The 20,819-nt window shown below is 35.2% G+C and overlaps 1 protein-coding gene across 4 annotated transcripts in view; it reads right to left on the bottom strand.

The window, feature by feature from the left end:
- Window positions 1–20,819, bottom strand: part of MDGA2 (MAM domain containing glycosylphosphatidylinositol anchor 2) — an 830,366-nt gene that overhangs the window by 24,806 nt on the left and 784,741 nt on the right. For all 4 annotated transcript variants that reach the window (XR_014242273.1, XM_082383804.1, XM_082383805.1 and 1 more), the window contains 2 exons: window positions 18,781–18,936; window positions 18,149–18,307 (listed from right to left, as the gene is read on the bottom strand). Coding sequence is in view for 3 of the 4 variants with exons in the window: in XM_082383804.1 (XP_082239930.1) it covers window positions 18,149–18,307; window positions 18,781–18,936 (315 nt within the window). In the remaining variant the exon portion in view is untranslated. The remainder of the gene's footprint in view (window positions 1–18,148; window positions 18,308–18,780; window positions 18,937–20,819) is intronic.

Below are 20,819 nucleotides of genomic sequence, written 5' to 3'. Positions count from 1 at the left end.
TCTGCCACTCCCTCTGGCTTGTAAAGTTTCTGCTGAAAGATCAGCTGTTAACCTTATGGGGATTCCCTTGTATGTTATTTGTTGCTTTTCGCTTGCTTTTAATATTTTTTCTTCGTATTTAATTTTTTATAGTTTGATTAATATGTGTCTTGGTGTGTTTCTTCTTGGATTTTTCCTGTATGGGACTCTCTGCGCTTCCTGGACTTGATTGACTATTTACTTTCCCATGTTAGGGAAATTTTCGACTATAATCTGTTCAAATATTTCTCAGGCCCTTTCCCTTTCTCTTCTTCTTCTGAGATGCATATAATTTGAATGTTGGTGTGTTTAATGTTGTCCCAGAGGTCTCTGAGACTGTCCTCATTTCTTTTCATTCTTTATTCTTTATTCTGCTCTTTGGCAGTTATTTCCACCATTCTATCTACCAGCTCACTTACCTGTTCTTCTGCCTCAGTTATTCGATTCCGTCTAGTTTAGTTTTCATTTCAGTTACTGTGTTGTTCATCACTGATTGTTTGTTCTTTAGTTCTTCTAGGTCCTTGTTAAACACTTCTTGTATCTTCTCCATCTGTGCCTCCATTCTATTTCCAAGATCTTGGATCATCTTTGCTATCATTACTCTGAATTCTTTTTCAGGTAGATTGCCTATTTCCTCTTCATTTATTTGGTCTTGTGGGATTTTACCTCACTCCTTCATCTGCAACATATTTCTGTGTCATCTCATTTTGTCTAACCTACTGCATTTATGGTCTCCTTTTTGCAGGCTGCAGGGTCGAAATTCCTCGTTTCTGTCATCTGCCCCTTGGTGAGTGAGGTTGGTCCAGGGGCTCATGTAGGTTTCCTGGTGGGAGGGACTGTGCTCTGGTGGGTGAGCTGAGTCTTTCCCCTCTGAAGGGCAGGGATGCATCAGTTGGTGTGTTTTGGGGTGTCTGTGAGCTTAGTAAGACTTTAGGCAGCCTATCTGCTGATGAGTGGGTCTTTGTTCCTGTCTTGCTGGTTGTTTGGCATGAGGTGTCCAGCACTGGAGCCTACAGGCAGTTGTGCGGGGCCAGGTCCTGGTGTTTATATGCATACCTCCAGGAGCACACACACTGATTAATATTCCCTGGGACCAGGAAGTCTCTGGAGGTCCAGCATCTTCGACTCAGTGCTCCCACTCTAGAGGCCTAGGCCTGACCTCTGGCTGGAGAAACAAGAGCCCTCAAGCTGCACAGTGCAACCAGAGAAAAAAGAAAAAAACCAAAACTAAAACCAAACAAACAGACAAACAAAACCCAAGACAAATACCAAAACAACAGCAAACAAACAGCAACAAACACACAGAAAAAAGAAAAAAAGAAAAATTAAAAAAAATTCAAGACAACAAAATAATTCAAAAATGAGAACAGTCAATAACGACTAAACTAACAAAAGAAAATACGAAAACTAAAACAAAAACAGAAAGCAAACAAAAAAAGTGAAGGAAAAATATATGCATAAAAACAATTAAAAAATAAATAAAGATAAAAACAAAGAACAAGAAAAAACCCACGAAACAATAAAAAGGTAAAATAAAAATAGAAAAATAAAAAGATATATATTAAAAAATAAAAATAAATAAAAATAAAAATTTTAAATAAAAGATATAAAATAATAAAAGCAACAACACCAAGAACCAAACAAAACGAAACCAACACAAAAAGAATAATAGTAATAAGAATATTTTCCTGGGGCCTCCTCTGTCAGTGTCCTGGCTCCCACAGTGAGCCAGAGCCAATCCCCACCTCCCCAGGAGGCCTTCTAATACCTCTAGGTAAGTCTGTGGACCTGCTGTGGGCACTGTGGGGCCAGCTCAGACTCTGACCTGGCCCGACTCCCATATGTACTTGCCCCCAAAGTCCACTGCTGAGAAGGCTAGACTGGTTTCAATTGTGGGAACACTGGTTGTCTATTCAGGTATTCCACAGATGCAGGATTTACCAAGCCGATCTCTGGGATTTAATGTGAGGCTTGTGCAGCTGCACAGAAAAATCTCCATTCCTCTTCCTTAGTTGCACCACCCCTAGGACTCACCTTTGGTTTTGACACCTCTGCATGTGTGTCACCCTCAGGCATCTGTTCCTTGCCCAGGCGAGAGGGAGTGAAAGCAGCAGCTGCTTGGGGCACACTCACTCACTCCAGCTGGGGAGGCATATGGCGGCCACAATTGGGGTGTATGCTAGCTGCCAGTCACGGTGGGGTCTGGCAGGCAGTTGCAACAGACTATGGCATGCTCGCTCTGGTGGGAGCCCCTCCCAGTGCCCACGGAGGCAGGAGCTGGTGGGTGGGGGTGCCTGTCCCCCACCCCCCTCGTGCCTCTCAATGATGGTTCCTTGTTTTCCAGGCAGATCACGCTTCCTCTAGGGGCATTCCCAGCCATGCATCCCCTCACTCCCATCCCCTCTGCTCTATCCATGCAGCCAACAGCCCTCCTCTCCCCAGATCTGTTCTTCCAACTCCATACTTTAGCACTCAGCCACAGCCAGCATTGGTGGACTCTTGACCCAGGCAAGGGCACCCAGGGCTGATTCCCAAGGAGGCTTTGGGATGGGCAGCACTCAGGTCACCGGAGCCCACATGGGTGGAGGAGACCCTGGCCCGAGGGGTGGGCGGGCCTGTTCAGATGGAAGCCCCTCCCAGTGCCCACAGAGGCTGAAGAAGCTGGCAGGTGGGGAAAGGGGTTATAATGGCAGCTTCACTCCCTTGCCCACCACTCAACAATGACCCCTTGCTTCTATGATGTCCCAGGCTTTTTCCGCAGACTTTCCTGGTTGTGGAGCTCCTTACTCCTGCCCCTTCAGGCTGTCTTTTCACAGCCAACAGCTGTCCCTTCCCTGGGTTCACACTCCAAAACCCACTTTCCAGCACCCAGCCCCCTTCGCAACAGGTGGCTCAAGACCCAGGCCGGAATGTGCAGAGCTGTGGTGTAGACCATGTGTGCAGTTCTTACTTTGTCCTGCCTTCCACAGACCATTCTGTGTTCTCCTTTGATCTCTCGAAGGTCCTTTTCTGTCCCAGATGACTTCCCCATTATGAGGGAGTTTTTCCTGAGTGTGGGGAACTCCCCTCACCTTCAGCTTCCCGCCAGAGTTGCTGGCCTCTTTTCCTTTTTCTTTCTTTCCTCCTATCTGGTTGTGAGGGGATTTTTCTTGTCCTTTAGGTGTCCAAAGTCTTCAGCTGATGTTCAGCAGGTGCTCTATGAGAACTGTTCCATTTGTAGATGTATTCTTGATGTACTTGTAGAAGTGACAAATTCCACATCCTCCTATTCCACCGTCTTGACTCCTCTATTTTTCTTCAGTGTGAAGACAGCCATGTTGACAAGTCTCAGATGTCCATCCACAGCTATGTGCTGCCCAAGCTCTACAAGGGCGACCTGGACCTGTAGGCCCTGCCCTTCGACTCCCTGCAGATGTATATATTCGAGGGGGGCGGCTCAGTCACTGCGGGGTCATTGAGCTCCCTGCAGTCGGCCACGTCAGTCTCAGAGCAGAGCTTTGACTTCCTCCCTGCTAACGTCTTGATTTTAGCCCCATTATATTCATTTTGAATTTCTGTCCTCTAGAACTTTAAGATAATAAATGTGGTTGTTTTTAGCCACAAAATGTGTGGTAATTTTTGTTAGAGTGGCAACAGAAAACTAATATAGCATGCAATCATTTACTGACTGTCTTGCTCAAAGCTCGACTTGAATTGTTTCATCATCAGTTAGCATCTCGTTTTCAGTCTACTTTTCATCCAAATCTCATTTTTTTTCTTAAAGAATTATTGGAAGATAAAATGAATAGCTTTGTCTCATGATTTTATATACCTCAACAGTTTCATGTCCTGCACATAGTGCTAATAGTAATGATGATAATAATAATACAATATGTTGAACACTTACTCCAGATAAATGAATCCTCTCAACAATCTTTTGAAGTATTTAATATTATTATCCCCATGTTATAGATAAGAAAACTTAGAGTGATTCAGTAATTTGCCTTATGCCATACACTTAGAAAATAGCAGAGGCAGAATTTGAACCCAGTGAGTTTTAAAATCTCGTACCTTAATGCTAGGCAATCATTATTTTAATAAATACGTTATAAAAAGTCAACTTTATTGAGGTATAATTTACATGCAATAAAATTCTCTCATTTTAAATGTACAAGTCAATAACATTTGATCAATATATATTATAGTGTAAGTATGAACTCAGTCAAGATATAGAACATTTCCATCTCACCAGAAAGCTCCCTCACTTTCCTTTATAGTTAATCTTCACAACCTCTGTTCCTATGCCAGACAATTACTGATCTGACTTCCTTCATTTACTGATGATTATTGCCTTTTCAAGAATATCATATTAATGCAATTATGCAGTAAGTACTTTTTTGTGTGTCTGCCTACTCAGCATCATTTCTGTTTTATATATATATATATATATACTCCTTTAAAGTCTTTATCTGCTAAGTTCAATGTTTAACTTTCTTTGATTTACTTTCTATGGACTAATTTTTAGTTTTCATTGATTATGTATCACATTTCCTATTTCTCTGTCCACTAGTGATTTTTACTGAATAATGGCCATTGGAGATATTATATTTTAGAGACTTTAGATCTGTAATCTTTCTCAGAAAGCAGCTTTGTTTTAACAGACTATTCAGTTACTGATAGATTATATTGAACTTGTATAGGCTTAGTTTTACACTAACAGTGCAGATCTGCGAAAAACCCAAATTGTTGCCCTAGACTCTGACTTTGTGGGAACTAACCTCCAAATCTGTCTTTACTGCGACTCTTGTTGCAGCTTAGATTTAGGCTCTTTAAGGAAAGGTCTAGAGAAGATATTTCTTCAGGGCATAATTCTAACTACTAAGGAAGAACCTGCCTCGTTTTCTTTGTGCTGCCAGGAGCTTTTATGAGCTCTTTTCACTCAAAAATGGTTTAAGCTTCAATATTTCCTACTGTTCTTCTCCCAGGACTCCTTGACTTCCCCATTTGTGTTTTGTTGTTAACTCCACAAAACTGCTATACTGCCCTATTGTAAGCCTTGGGGTTTTCTAGTCTTGCACAAGTACAGCCTAGCCTTCAGGCAAAGACACATGGAAAACCCTCTACAGTCCTTTAAAGTCAACCCTGAATGCATCCCTTCTTTCTGTTACCCTGACTACAGATTCTGTTCCAGCTGCCCAGTACTCTGATCTCTGCCTCCTGAACTCAGTGGGACCTCCACATTCCACTTGAATTTCAGGGCTTTGTGCCAGTGTCAGGAGATTGTCCTCAGTCAGAGAATTGGACTCTTATGGAGATCACCTTATTAGTTTCTCTTTTTTCCATATTTTCATAGATTTCAGTCTTGCCCTGCCTCTTTTCTATTTTCTGAAAACAGTTACCTAATATAAAAGATATTTTAATAGTTGTTTATGGCAGCAGGACTTCTCTGGAACCAGTTACTATTGCATGGCTTCAGGATACTCTCATTTTGATAACTTTTACAGATAATCATGTTAATGGTTAAGATACACATGCATATGTATCAGATATCTTGCATATTTTATGTTTTTGTTTATGCGAATATTGTACATAAATACTGAAAAGCAGAAAAGACAATATCAAAATCATCATTAAATTGATCAATCAGAAGTAGCTTCCTTAGTATTTTGCTGTATGTTGCTTCAGTTTTTTTTTTTAACGTATATCTACATATGTACAATTGTATGGTGTAAAGTAGTTTATCCTTCAGAATTTTAGAGCAATTTTGTCTAATTATACATAAGACCACATATATTCATATTATACACAAATGTATAAATATGAATACCCAATTTTTAAACAAAAAAATCTGCATTCTTCACATCATAGCTGTCACTTTCTAGCTGGATGACCTTGACTTGATCTCCTAATCTCTCTGCCTCTATTTCCTCATCAGGTGAGTGATAATGATAATAGTAACTAGCATAAGTTTTTTTGCGAAAATTAAAATGAGTTAAAGTATGTAAACCATAAATTATGTCTCAAACATTATCTTCACTATATTTTACTATCTATCAAGATATTCAAATAATATTTCTCTATTTCTCTCTCAGTGCAATAGATTACATTAGTACACTTCATGATGTTGAACTATGACTATACTACAGGAATAATTTTACTTGGTATAGGACTACTATTTTCTTATTATTGTTGATTCAATTTGCTAGTATTATATTTAGAAATAATGCATATATATTGTATTTAGAAATAATGCATGTATATATAACTTTATCCAGCTTTCTTGTTTTATCTTTCCACTTTGCAAGATGACTTTTTGCTTCAGAATCTATTATTGTCTATCTTTTTCCCCTTCAGTGTAAGAAATAAAATCAGTACCTCCTTGGTACTGATTTATTTTCCATAGTGTAGATTCTGTTTGCCTGTTTCTAATGTCCTCTTTATCCAGCTGTATTATTTATGATGTTACATTCTTCTCTGATCTCATCAAGCTCCCCTTTATTTTAGTGTTTTATCCAGTTCCTTCTTTTCTTGGTCCACTGTTGTAACATTCTTATCTTTATTTGTCTCATAAAGTTCATATTCCAATTTTATTGAAAATATAAAGCATATAATGTACAAATTTGCCTTCCCCTGAACTGTCAGTAATTCTTCTTCAACAATATGTGCTTCTTTTACTGTGTGCATGTTAGCCTCTTTTTATACTGTGGAATCTTTATTCAAGCCTGATTTTCTCTCTTTTATTTTCTTCCTCTTTATTCATCTTAAATAGTACTTAGTAATCTTGTGGCATTTTTCCCAAAACTACTAATGAGGCTTCTTTTATATGCACAGGATGGGTGTGGATTTTGTTAGCTCCTCCTCTAAGATCTAAAGCTGGAGGCCAGGTGAATGTGAGGTTTCACTACTAGATAAAGATTTAACAATCTGAGACTAGTGGAAAAGCATTTGTACCTTGAGCCTTTTAAGAGCTGAACTTTCTGGGGTTTTCCCTCTGTGCTCAGTGAACCACTATGGCAGGGAGTAGCTTTCTGAATCCATCTTTCTATTTTCTATTTTGGACACTCAATGGGGCTCAGTTTTTCTTGCTTGCTGGTGTTGGTCTCTTGTGCTTCAGAAAGGCAATTTTGTGCCAGAAGGAAAAATCACCACAGCACATATTTCTGTGTGATGTCATTGCATTATACTTTAAAACATTAATCCACAATAGGGAGGGGTCCCAAGGAAATCAAGCCCAAATAAAAATAAATGGCATTAAACATTAAATAAAGTGATAATACTTTTTTGAACCTGTTGTCATTGGATTAACAAAGCATTATGTAGCATATACCTTTCAGAAATTATTTGAAGAAATAGCCTGTGTGGGAATTAAATAGGAAAGGACTGCTTGCCTATTCCATGGCCTACCTCTACTATAGCCTCTAGCTGTATCAGTGGTAACTGATTGAGTTGAGCTGTAATAATTTCTACTGATTTCTATTTAAACTGTATTGCTTTTTCAGAAAGGAAAGTATCAGTTATCTTTTTATTTTTATTTTATTTTTTGTATTTCTTAAATGTATCACCTTAGCTTCTTAACCTAGTAGAAGTCCTTCAATAGCTTGCATGTAAAAAAATGAAGCCTGCTCCCTCTAAGCTACCAATGCAGTTCAAGTTGTTCCATACATTAAAAAATTATCAATGGATACTTCAGTAAATGTGAGGTGCTAATGTAAATAGATGGCAGTGAATGAATTACCATTTTATATGGAAGTCTTATTTCTCTTGGGTAGCATGGCCTGTTATTTTGATTAAAGTGACAGGAATCAATTCTGTCATCAAATTAATACATGGAAATTTCTTTTAAATGTTAATAAAATGATTATATACTTTTTAGACTTATTCATTTTAATTAGGCTAACAGCAGTGTTTACTATATGTCTTTCAGAATTTACTTAAAGTAATACATACCTTTGAAATAAAACACATATTAATATAAATGACTTACCATTACTGTATCAATAATGATAGATTATTATATCTATATTGACTGTGTTTTATATCAGAGAATATGCTTTGCTGTGATCATGTTTACTTTTTCTTAAATAACATTTTCTTTTTACAGATATTATATAATTTCAAACTTGAATTATTACTGTTTATATTTATTGAATGTGTACTATGTGAAAAATATTTTTCTTAGGTCTAAAGAGGCCAGGTCTAAATTATCCCAGATTTTGAGTTAGTTTTTGAATAGATTATATAGCTAGATTTTACTTAAAAAGGCAAGTATTACTTGTTTTATAACAAAAAGACACTAGAAATATAACTGATTGAAATAAGTTCAAATATATTATAATTTAAATGTCTTATTCTTATGTACATAATATTAATTATATTCCATTTTCCAAATCGATGAATACAAATTATTGATTCACTGGTCTATTTTAGAGCTGATGACAAAAATGCTATTAACAGACAAATGATTTTGGAACATTTTTTTATAGCATGTTTCCAGCTTTTAAGTTATAAAAGAGAATTAAGTACCAAAACTTACTTAAACTTATGTCCAGGTCATCTTGGTCAACAAAATTAGAACTTGCAAAACAGAATAAAGCTATTCAAGAGAAGTTAGATTCAGCAAAGCTGATTCAACCCATTATTATAGTATTACAGTAAGAAAATTCCAAAGTGAATATGATGGATTGTGTTAATACCCTTTAAAAGTAACTTTAAATCCTCAGAGGCAGTGTGTTTATGCTTTGGTAAGCACCAGATACCAATAGGTATGAATTTAATCATCCCCAAGGATTTTCAAATGTTATGTAGTGCCATGATACAAGTTTGAAGTTGGTAAGCAAAACTTAACTATCTTTTTCTTCTGGGTTTCCTAATTCTTATCTTTCGGTCACCAGTCTTTAAGAGTTAGGTGCCAGAGTTAGAGATAACTTTGTTCATCTCATGCTTAGGGATTACAGTCAGAAAGGCTAAATGAACAAAATGCTGTATTATCTCATGCGCAGTGACCTAAGTTTTGGGGTTATTCATGGCGTTATTCAATAACACAATTCTTGTTTTAATATTATTTCATATAAATTGCAGTATAAAATATAATTTACTTAAATATTATTTATAATTACTGTTACCAAGTTCTCTTCTTTCATTAAGTCCTTAGCATAAACTTACTTTTAATTATTTTACTATAAATATGTATTTTATATGTTTTAGATAAATAATTTAAATATATGTCCTAAAATGTGTATACTTTTCTTTTTAATAGATACTTGAAATTACCAAGTTCATATAAATTAATCTGTAATTTGCTTTACTCCAAAGCCTGGGGAATCACTTGAATATAAATCACATTTTTATTCTAATCAGTAATACAGACTCATTAATTTGAGTTTCAAGATGTGCCAAAATCACCTAGCTCCAGGGAAGAGCAATGTCTATTGATAGGTAATTGGTAACATCATTTGTATTATACACACAGACAAAATGGGAAATTATAAAATCATTCTTTTCTGCTTGAATAGAAACAGCTGTATGCATTCATTGTTATTATTTTCTAAAATATATAATTGCAATGATATCTTAAATAAAAAGTGTCTGTTCACTTTCTCCAGTCATTACCATGCCTTCTTGTATCCAGCTGAATCTCTACATTAGTGTCCAATAAATTTACTAAAACATAGCTTTCATCAGGCTTTCTATTTCTCTGATATATGCAGAGACCTTATATAGATCTTGTCATTATTTGGTTCTAAAGCCGAGCAGGACCCTGTGGGGCCCTCCCAGGTACAAATCCTTTCCAAGCCCTCCATTTCTTGCTTATAGGAACAAGGCTTCAGTTTCCTAGACCTTTCAGGACTACCAAAGGGCAAATTCAAACAGGTGCTAACCAGAAAAGTGAAGGAATGCAGAAACAAAGGAGGAACAGTCAAGAAACAATAGTGCAATGATGGGGCAGGGTCCTGGTTCCTCCTGAAGAAGTATACATAACAACATCTTCGAATTCTTCTGCACGAACTAAGGCCCCCACCTTAGGTGGAGGATGGTAACATACGGCTGAGCACAAGATTCCTGGAGCACTGCCCTGTTACCTCAGCACCAACCAATCAGAAGAAAGTCTTATACCCTGCATCCCTCACCCCAAATTTTGCCTATAAAAATGCTTCCCTGAAAACCATCAGGAAGTTTGGGCTTTGTAGCTTGACCTGTGTATTCTCCTTGCTTGGCTTTTGCAATAAACCTTTCCCTGATAGAAACTCTGACACTTGGGTTTGTTTGGCCTCACTGTGCATAGGGCACACTAACTTGCGTTCAGCAACACTTACCTCTTTTAGAGGATGGTTTACATTTCTTTTCTTCCTTAGAAACTTTATTTTAACTCTGCTATTCTAGGTGTTCTCTCCTTGTTCACCCATGGCATGGGCCTGTCATGCATTTTTGGTGTATATTACTTTTTGGCTTTTATTCAGTAATTTATTACCCTAAATAAATGATAAACTATTTGATGGATAAGAACCTTTTATCCTAATTCTCTTTTATCCTTTATAGTTCCCTAAACACCACTAGGCACATAGCATGTGCAATTCATCCTATTGAACAGAAATGAGTGAATCTAAGACCTAAGGGTAAAAGTACTCATCATAATAAACCTACACTTCCAATGAAGTTAGTTTAAAAAGGTTGGTACACTGGATGAGAAACAAAAGCATTTAACTTATTTGCTTACCATTAATTCGATTGATGAAATAATACTGTTTATTAATTACACTGAAAACGAGATGTATATTTGAAACATGAGACTTTCTCAGTCACATTATTAATTTTGTTTAAGCATCCTAGCTTCTACTATACATTGTCTGAGGGAATGTAGGGGATCAGGATTTGCCACCCTAAAATATGTTTCTTTGGCATATTAATTGTTTTAAGCTTGTTATTTTCTGAGAAACAGCAGAAGTGGGAAAGACTCTGAAAACCAAGTAGGAGTTGCCCCTTTGTAAGAAACATGTACATTTATAAGGGAAATCTCCATTTGTAAGTGTGTCTCCCTCTTATACCTGGACACATGTATACATGAGGACAACCAGGTCTCTTGAAACTCTTATCAATAGAGAAGGCAATGACTTAAATCTGCATCACAATCACCCGGTTACTGCGCTTTTCCTGGTAACCTCCCATAGCTGACTCTCCCCACCCTCAACATCCTCTTTTATCTTTAGCTGAGGAGGGTATTCCAGGTGAGGACTTTGGCCATTTTGATGAGTTACTCAGTTTTTCTGGGTCTCTCCCATGTATACATGTTACTAAACTTTGTTTGATTTTCTCCTGTTAATTTATCTCACGTCAATTTAATTCTTAGACCAGCCAGAACCCAGAAAAGTAGAGGAAAACTTCTTCCTCCTCAACAGGACCAACATCAATGAATAATTAAATAGGAAGAAAATAAACTTAGGGATAGTTGGTGGTTCATAACCAGAGACTTAAAAGGTAAATGTACTACATATTACATATGGTCTTATTAGGGAGTCTGTGACAAGGATCTGTAATAATATTTTGATTATAAGTGGTAATAAATCATGGTTAAAGTCTATCTACCACCCCCTTAAAAAAAATACATCTTAATTTATCAAAGCAGTTTACTGAATGAATGCCTTCTTTCTATTGCATTGTTTTCACACTGATGACATTGGCATTATCAGTATTAACGACAAACAAGACTTCACTGAAAGCATTATATAATTCTTAACAGAAAGAGTGGCTTAATATCAATCATTAACAAACAGCCCACTGTCGGTAGCTATTCTCTAATTTAAATGTAGAATACTAAATAACCTTATCTATTCTCTCAGCCACCAGGGAATTGTCTTTTTCAAGGACCTTAATTCCGAGAAATTATCAAGATTTAAGTATCTCAAAATTACATATTTATTTTGCTGAGATTCTTCTACAGTCAATGTAATTAAGACTCTAAAATAATGGCACCTTAATATTTTTTTTCAGGCTCAAATCGACTCTCACGTGGTATTTAATGCCAAGGGGAAAAAATATATGAGTAGATTTTCTGTTTTACAAATATATCTGAGATATAAGCAAAAATGTTGATTTAAAAAAATACTAATCAGAAGAAATATGATCTTTGACTAAAATAAGAATAAAAATCAGACTCCTAAAATCATGCAAAAGATTGTCACCTTTACTTTCTCTACACTTTGTATAAAAACATTTAAGTCCCCTTTTAAAAATCTTTGAATGTCAGCACTGAGAAAGCTTTAATCCAGCTCTTGCTATAGGATAACCTGAGATATCTTATGAAGAGAAACTTAATTGAGGTTAATTTCAGATTCATTAAATTTTATTTCTACATTTTGTTAGATCATCATAAGGTAACATATCTGGATCATAATATTTCAGCTGAAAACCCAAATTTTATTCTTTAATGTATTATGGCCTTTCAGTATATACAATTTTTATTTGTACATGTTTTATGTTTTTTCTAAAAATACTACACGAAGATATTGCTAAGAGTATAGCAATATCTATATAGTATAGCAATATCTATATTGCTTATAGATACTGAGTACTTTTACAAAATACTAAGTACTTTCATAAAGATAAATTTCCCTTTAATTAATTAAGAAATATGTGACACTTTTGTTTCCCTCTACACTTTAGCTGCCAGATAACTTAAATTCAAATTCAAGTTAAGTCAGTGATTAACTTCTATTTTTTTTCCAACCTATCCTATAAGGTCTTGGTGAAACTACCTTCTGGTTTCAATCTAAACTCATACTTTCATTTCCCTCATGTTGTCATTCTTCTAGCACACTCAGAAGCTAAAGTATCTATTTTTGGATGATTTTTTAAAAATCTATTGAGCATTTGTTTTTTCCAGAGGATCAAATATAAATAAATCATGCTATTGCTCTCAAGGAGCTTACAGTCTAACCGGGGTCAGGGTGACAAACATTATGACAAAGATGTGCACCAGGTGTTATGAGAACAGAAGGAGCAGGGAGGATGGGGAGGAATTTTAGCAGATGTCTTTGAGTTGGATTTTGAAGGAAGAATATGAGTAACCTAGATGATTAGAGAGGAGAAAAAGTACTACTTCTACCATATGTTTAAAAAAAAATATTCATTTACTTAATAAATATTTATGGAGTGGTCAAATAAACATTTACATTTGCAGGGTACCATGTGATGGGAAGAATCATTGTTTCTGCTCTTCCCAAGCATACAGTTCAAGCAGGACAAAAAACAGAGTCTGTAAAGAAGCCCCAGATACAACACAGATTGATTTGGAGAACTTCAGGTATAACTGGAATAAACCATGGAGCTGCCCCAAGGAGATGTCAGAAAAGCATGTATCCTTGAGGCCCTAACATTACTAGTTTTAGAGAATGATCTTTATCCCCAGAAACTAGGGTCAAAGAGACAGCAAGGAAGGCAGTTAGCAGACTAATTCAGTACAATACACAAGAAGGGATGGAGAGTCGAACTGAGCATTATATCCTAAAATACATTTCAAAACGCTGAGAATTGATGTCCTGATCTCCAACCTCTCCAACTCTCTCTATATCCCTGATCAGTATCGATTTCCTTTTACCACTTTCCTAAAATGGTTTACTCTTTGAAAATGAAACCTTTGCATTTATTTTAAAGAGAAAATAGAAACTGTTCGGAAGACGAATTTCACATCTGCTTGCTGTTCTTGCATCTAAGAATGAATCAGAAGCCACATTCTTAATTGTTTTCATCCCATCTCAGTAGAAGAGACATTAGTATCCTCTTCAAGGCTAATCCCCCACCAGACCTCTAAATTTTCATCTCTTCAAGAAACTTGCTTCCCTCTGATTTGTGTATCTCTAAACTTACCCTTTCTTTTAACTCTTTTTTCTCTTTTTTAAGTCCTTCTACAATCCCATGTCTCTCTACTTTATCACTTCTTCCTCACCCTCAAGATTCATGAGAATAGATGTCATTAATGAACTCCTTTTCCTTGCTTCCCATTTGTTCCACAGTGAAATTAGCTTTCTAGAGGCACAACTGTATTTGAACCATTGTTATCAAGTTCAATGAATATATTCATAAGTGTCTTTTGTATTTTTATATTTAATTTCCTGGTATGTTATGATGCTTATATTTCACATTCTCATTTCTAGAAATAAATGAAGTACATATTTTACTGATTTTCAATAAGCTCTTGTCATATCCAGTGACCTCATATGAGGTTCAATTTCTTTGTAAGAAAATTAGAAATTTAGCTGATTAATCAATCAAAATGCCTACTAGTGGTCATAGGATTGCTGAAATAGTCTTATATTATTGTCAATAGCCAGATCATGTACATTGTATTATATCATGTACATATAAATCAACAGTTAAAGGGTGACACATTAGAGCTCTCATTTATTTTTTCTTAAATCAATTTTGATGAAAACTTAACAAGAAATTGTACCACTGTGGCAGATAACCTCTAAGATGCTACCCAATGATTTCAACCTCCTAGGATTAACACTCTTGTGTCATTTCCTCCCCCTGAATGTGAGCTGGAACGATCAATCAGTTATAATAAATAGAATAAGTTATGGGATATCACTCCAATGATCAGGTTATTAAAAAGTCTTGGGCATGTATTTGCTCTCTCTTCATAGATCACTTGCTCTGGAGGAGGAGGCCTGCTGCCATGAGACAGTCCTATAGAGACATCACATGGCAAAAAACTGAGACCTGCCAAAAACCTAGTGAGTGGGCTTAGAAGGGTATCGTCCCCAAATGAGGTCTTCAAACTAGGCTGCAGTCCTACCTGACAGCTTATCTGCAACCTCATGAGAGACCTAGAGCTACAGACACTCAAGATAAGCCATACCCATACTCCTGACCCACAGAAAATGTGAGATCATAAATGATTGTGTTTTAAGGTACAAAATGTGGGAGAAATTTATCATGCAGCAATAGATAAGTAATATAACATATCTGACTTTATTTCAAAGAGGAAACTCTTTTCTAAATAATGAATAACTGATCACCCTTTTTTGTATTATTAAAAAAATTGTGACTCTTCTCAGTGATATATTGTCCGTTAGTCCCAGTTAAAAGAGCAATGATTATTTATGGTTGATCAAGAAGTAATAACTGCAAGTAGGCTATTAGAAATCCAGGACAAATCATTTTTGAATCTGGATTTCCAAAAGAAGGAATAAAACTAAGACTGTAGTTTGTAAAAACTAGTGACTATAAATGCACCCCAGTTTAACAGATGAATGAGTGTCTTAGAATAATATTTGCAAAGAGGAAGGGTTTTAGATACAGGCAGCATCTCTCTAATGAGGTAGTTCACCTAGCCATCACTGATTAGTCATGTCTGGAACAGATATTTTTGCCTAGATTTTAGTAAGCAGCATGATTGTGTCCTGCTGAGAGGGGACCCAAGTGACAGACCTAATACCTGCAACCTTCAACCATCTGAGGAAGCAGAGAAATGGCACAGGTATCAAAGTGGTAAATGTTTGAGAACATGGAAGAAATGGAGAACTGCCTTCTCTTTGAAATAAGCAGAACAAAACTAGCAGAACAAGCAGGCATTCACTGACAATAAAGAGCCTAAGAATAACAACTGTGAAGTTAAAAGTATATTGAAATTATCTTGGGATTCAGCCTAAATATGCAGAAAGTTTGAGAGGGAGCTCTAAGGTAGCCAGCCTCAAAAATAAGGTAAATACATAGTTTACTCATTAAAGTAATTCAAAATATTGATCTTGGAATTATTTATTTAAAAACCATTTTAAATATGCCTGTTCCAAGGTAAATCGGGAGAAAAAAACGTCCATGAAATATATTCGAAATAGAGAGTAAGTAAAATCATACCTCATCAACTAAAGGGAAGAATTAGAGTTGAGCTAATTCTATCTTTGTAATGAGAGTAATCTCACAATAAGTAAGATGGTTTGGTAATTGTGTGGAGATTTATTTCCTTCATAGTTTAGGCCGTAGTGAACCCATGACTATTCTCATAGTTTTCTAATTGCTTTTCCAGTCTATATTCTGTTTCTCAATAATAGTACCCACGCTTATAAGATTTATTTTTCCAAATCATAGATCTCACTATGCTTGTTGTCTGCACAAAATCCGTAATAACTCCGCCCTGACTACTAAATAGCTAAGCTTTCACAACATTGCAAAGGTCTCCCTGAACAGTGGCGAAGCAGGCAAACTATGTGTCCAGCTTCCCAGATTAGTATTTTGGCTTCACTACTTATCAGTTATGATATGATGGGCATGGTAATTAAAATTCCCTATATTTTAGTTTCCTTATCTATAAAAAACAGGATAACAATTTTAATGAGTGCAAATGTTTACTGTGAACATTAAGAGAAATAATCCATCACGTGTTAGGAATAGTGTCCTGGTCCATTATGAGTACTTCATAAATATTAGCTATTACTTTATTATTGCTAATATTGCTGCTCTTTGAAATTCAAAGTAACCTAAGATTATGAGTGTCTACTATCTGATAGAAGATTTTATATATGTTATCTCATTTAACTTGAACTAAATAGGAATTATTATTCCTATTTTACAGATGAGGAGACCAAGATCCAGACATTTTAAGTGACTTCTGTAAATTCTTACAGCGACTGACTGCTACAACCAAATTCCCACCCAGGTTTCCTAACTTCATGTTGAGGGCACTTTTTACTGCATAAGAGTTTTCCTTTCTGGGCTTGTCACCTATTGCTCCACTGTGAAGAATACTGGTAATAATGTTGGCTATAAATCTGAACACCAGCATAACCAGTTACTTGTAATTCATACAAACTCACTGAGGTTCAGTTTTCTCAACTGTGAAAGATGGATAATGATGCTCATTTTTATAAATTTATTAAAAGGATTACTTCACTTAAATAAGTCTAGTAGCTGGTGTATATCATGTGCACAATTTTGTTACTTTATATGAGAATATTTACATTTTTAGTTTTGTTAAATTTATCTTAAGACAATGTTATCCTCACATCTTGCATTTTACTTCCCCATTACCAGTGCTTTAATCTTCCTTATGCTTATCTCTGTCTATTGAAAATGTACACTTCTTTCATAGAGAAACATTTCCCTTTGTCCCAAAGCATTGCCTTATCCTCCAAATAGACAGAGATCCACAATCCCTTGCCAACCTCTGTGGAGCTAGATATGCTTCACCATTCAGAATTTTGTCTTATTTTAGAAAGCTAAAAGAGTGTATGTCTTGTATATTATGTGACATCCCCAGGAAAGAACTGAAACAGAATCCCATAATTAAACATAGTAATATTTTTGCTGTAAATAGTACATATGTTCACACTCATTTGGATAAATAAAGACTATACATATGTTCATATCACTTCAGGCCAGATATTCTAACACATGTAGATCAGGTTAGCATGTGTTGGCAGATAATTACGTTTAAAACAATTTTGTGTTCAGTTGTTTTGATTTTAGAATTGCACATCAAGAATTGTAGATCTGTATGAATTCCTTCCATCCCTGGCCCTTACCAGGTTTGTTAGGTTCATTCTCAAGGTTATGTGGTATTCTGTCTAGCATGATTGCGTATTTACTCATCTTAGCCTTTGTTACTCTTAAGGTCTCTAAGGGCAGGGAGTGTGTCTTCATATTTGTATGTTTTTCAGGATCAAGGATGTTCTTAAATCCTACTAGGTGTGTTAGGCATACTTTATAAACAAGAAACTATCACCAATATTCCAAAAGTGTAGATAGTGCTAAAAGCACTTGTCTTCCAAGTATGGCAATGCTTCTTTTCACGGTCATTAATATACACTGAGTCATTATTCAAGCAAATTTCTCTGGAAAGTAACAGAGTAAATTATACCGGTATTAATTCCCAAGAAGATCTCATAAAGAACTTAACCTATTGATGGTCTGCCTGAATTAGGATTCTAGAGGAGGTAGGTAATGCACCCAAATTTCGAATTTTAATATAAATTTGGGAAATTAGGACATGATGGGGGAACATTCTTAGCATCTTATTTTGCAATTTGCCAGTAAGCCGTTTAAAAGTCAATGATGATACTCTTTGACTAAAATTGATTTCATGCTATGTGTTTGTGAACCTTTTTCTTCTGAGTTACGATTTACTTTAGAATAAACATAGTAATTCTTTCCATCTCACCTATATGTTGTCCATACATGTGATAAAAGAAGCTGAAACAATATGCAGTGTTCGTGGGTCCATAAGGGTTTTTGGGAGCTATGCTGAAAACAGGGCTGAGAAGTCGAGCCTTTTCTCCTTCCAATCTGGGTCTAGATGTCTCAATGTACATATAAAAACCTTTAAAAAGACAAAATAAAATGTTTAAGCAAATTATTATTAGGCAACATGAAATTTAAAATCACTGAGAAGTTTTAGAGTTTTCACACAAAGTAAAGATTGATAGGAGAGTCTGCATCTCATTTATAAAATCTATATATACAAACATAATATAAAGAATAAATAATCTATATAAAGATAAAATTGTTTAAAATGTATAAAAACTTGAGACAAAATTGGAATTTTAGACTTGAATTATCAAAAAAAAATTCCTAAACTCTCTATATATGTCAGTGAGTTCTGAGTGAAAATTAATGATTACAAACTTTGGAAATATCTGAATTATTTGTATGGTACATAAAAATTTCATGTTTTATTCCAAAATCTTCAAATCTATTGCTAAACATTATCTTGCATTTTGTATTAACAGCATTTCTAAAAAGTCCAAGGCTGGAGTATGATTGTTATGAACACAACATTTCATACCCTCATACCTTCTTTGGAGCCACTACGATCAGCGTTAGGTCCAGTGTTTGGAGTATATTTTGTATTTCTTGTTGCAGTACTTTGCTTTGTCCAGTCAAAATTGTCTGTATCATCTTGGGTAAACAAACAAATGTTACCATCTTCAAATCCACAGTGAAATTCTCCTGTTGACAAATTTTAATTAAAATAATTAAAATAAATTAAATGAATACAAATATTGCAACATTCTTACAAGAAAAATTTAAAACATTATACAGCAATAATAATGCAAGATTGCAATAATGGCACCATAGCCAAAATAATGCACAAGATGATGACTAAACTTAAAACTATTTCAATTTTAATGAAAATGAAAAATAATCTTGATATGTAAATCAGTCTCTTATTTAATAATTTAAACCCAAACCATTTTCCTCTGAAATATACAGATAATTGAAATTAAAGAATACAATGCATGCTTGAATTATGGCTGAAGAATTTCCCCAACTTTCATTGTTCAAGTATAGGTACAATCCAAACAAAACTGTCAATTAGAAAAAGATCTTTATTAATTTACCCAACAGCACTTTAAAGCTGTATACCTTGAGGTTACAATTTTTCACTCCATGTCTCGAGATGCTTTCACGTATACCCATTTGCACAAATGAAGTTTACTTAGGGGAAGATAATGGCAAATTATTTTTAAAAGTAGTTATCTTTCATGCTTTATTTGAATGTGGATTTGCCAGGTGCTTGAAATTCACTAGAAATAAAGTAATGAAAAGAACTTTATGAAGACCCTGTGGAAGGACTGGGATTTCTTGGGTGCCAGCCACATGCTGAGTTAAGGCCCAACAACAAGTTCACTGAGAGCTTTCCTTAAGTGTCCCTGAAATGAGGGTGGTAGTAATGTTTCTAGGTATCAAAAGGTTTTCTTACTGGGATGGACCCTGCTTGAAACAGGGGGGTAAATAATGGAGTTTATAATCTCCAATAGAAACAAAATTAAAATTATCCTTAACTGAAAAAAACTAAACATAGTTTATATTATTTCATTCAAACTTATAAGAACTCTATGAAAATACAGAAATGTTAACTCATGAGGCTCATGTAGGAGAAAGCTTTGGCTAATTCCAGCTAGTAAATAATGAAGTCAAAACTGAGTACAGATTCCCTGTAATTCATAAAGATATAAACACCTAAATAATAAAAACTCCCATTTTTTTCCCCCTGCAATGGGTTAGATTTATCAGATATTCCTGGGAGCGGAGCCCTTGAAGTTGGGATCATGCCCTTGAATTAATCTGTGTGTTTCTATACACTAACAATGAACTATCAGAAAGGGGAATTAAGAAAACGATCTCATTTTCAGTAGCATCAAAAAGAATAAAATACTTAGGAATAAACTTAGCCAAAGAGATGAAAGACTTGTACACTGAAAACTATGAAACATTGATGAAAGAAATTAAAGAAGACACAAATAAATGGAAAGATGTCTCGTGTTCTTGGATTGGAAGAATTAATACTGTTAAAATCTCTATACTACCCAAAGTGGTCTATATATTCAATGCAATCCCCATGACAATGCCAGTGGCGTTTTTTTTTTTTTAAATAGAAATAGAAAATATTCCTAAAATTCTTATCGAACCACAAAAGACTCCAAATTGCCAACACAATTAGAAGGAGGAAGAACAATGCTGGAAACGTCACACTTACTGATTTTAAAATATATTGCAAAGCTACAGTAATCAAAAGAGTATAGTAGTTTTATACTATTGCTGGCAATGTAAATTGGTACAGCTATTATGGAAAACAGTATGAAGGTTCCTAAAAAAACCTAAATACAGAACTACCATATTATCCAGCAATACCTCTTAAGAATATATAACCAAAGGAAATGAAATGAGTATCTGAAAGAGATATGTGCACTCACATGTTCAATGCAGTATTATTTGCAATATACAAGAAATAGAAACAACCTAAGTGTCCATTAATGGACTGTATTTACTTTTAATCTTCTCATGACAACTGCTTTTAAACATTTCTACTGGAAGTGCAGTCAGAGAAC

Source organism: Balaenoptera borealis (genome assembly GCF_965194805.1).
Source record: "Balaenoptera borealis genome assembly, chromosome: 3".
In the NCBI taxonomy this organism is placed as follows: Eukaryota; Metazoa; Chordata; class Mammalia; order Artiodactyla; family Balaenopteridae; genus Balaenoptera; species Balaenoptera borealis.
This window is presented reverse-complemented; position numbering and strand designations above follow the sequence as displayed.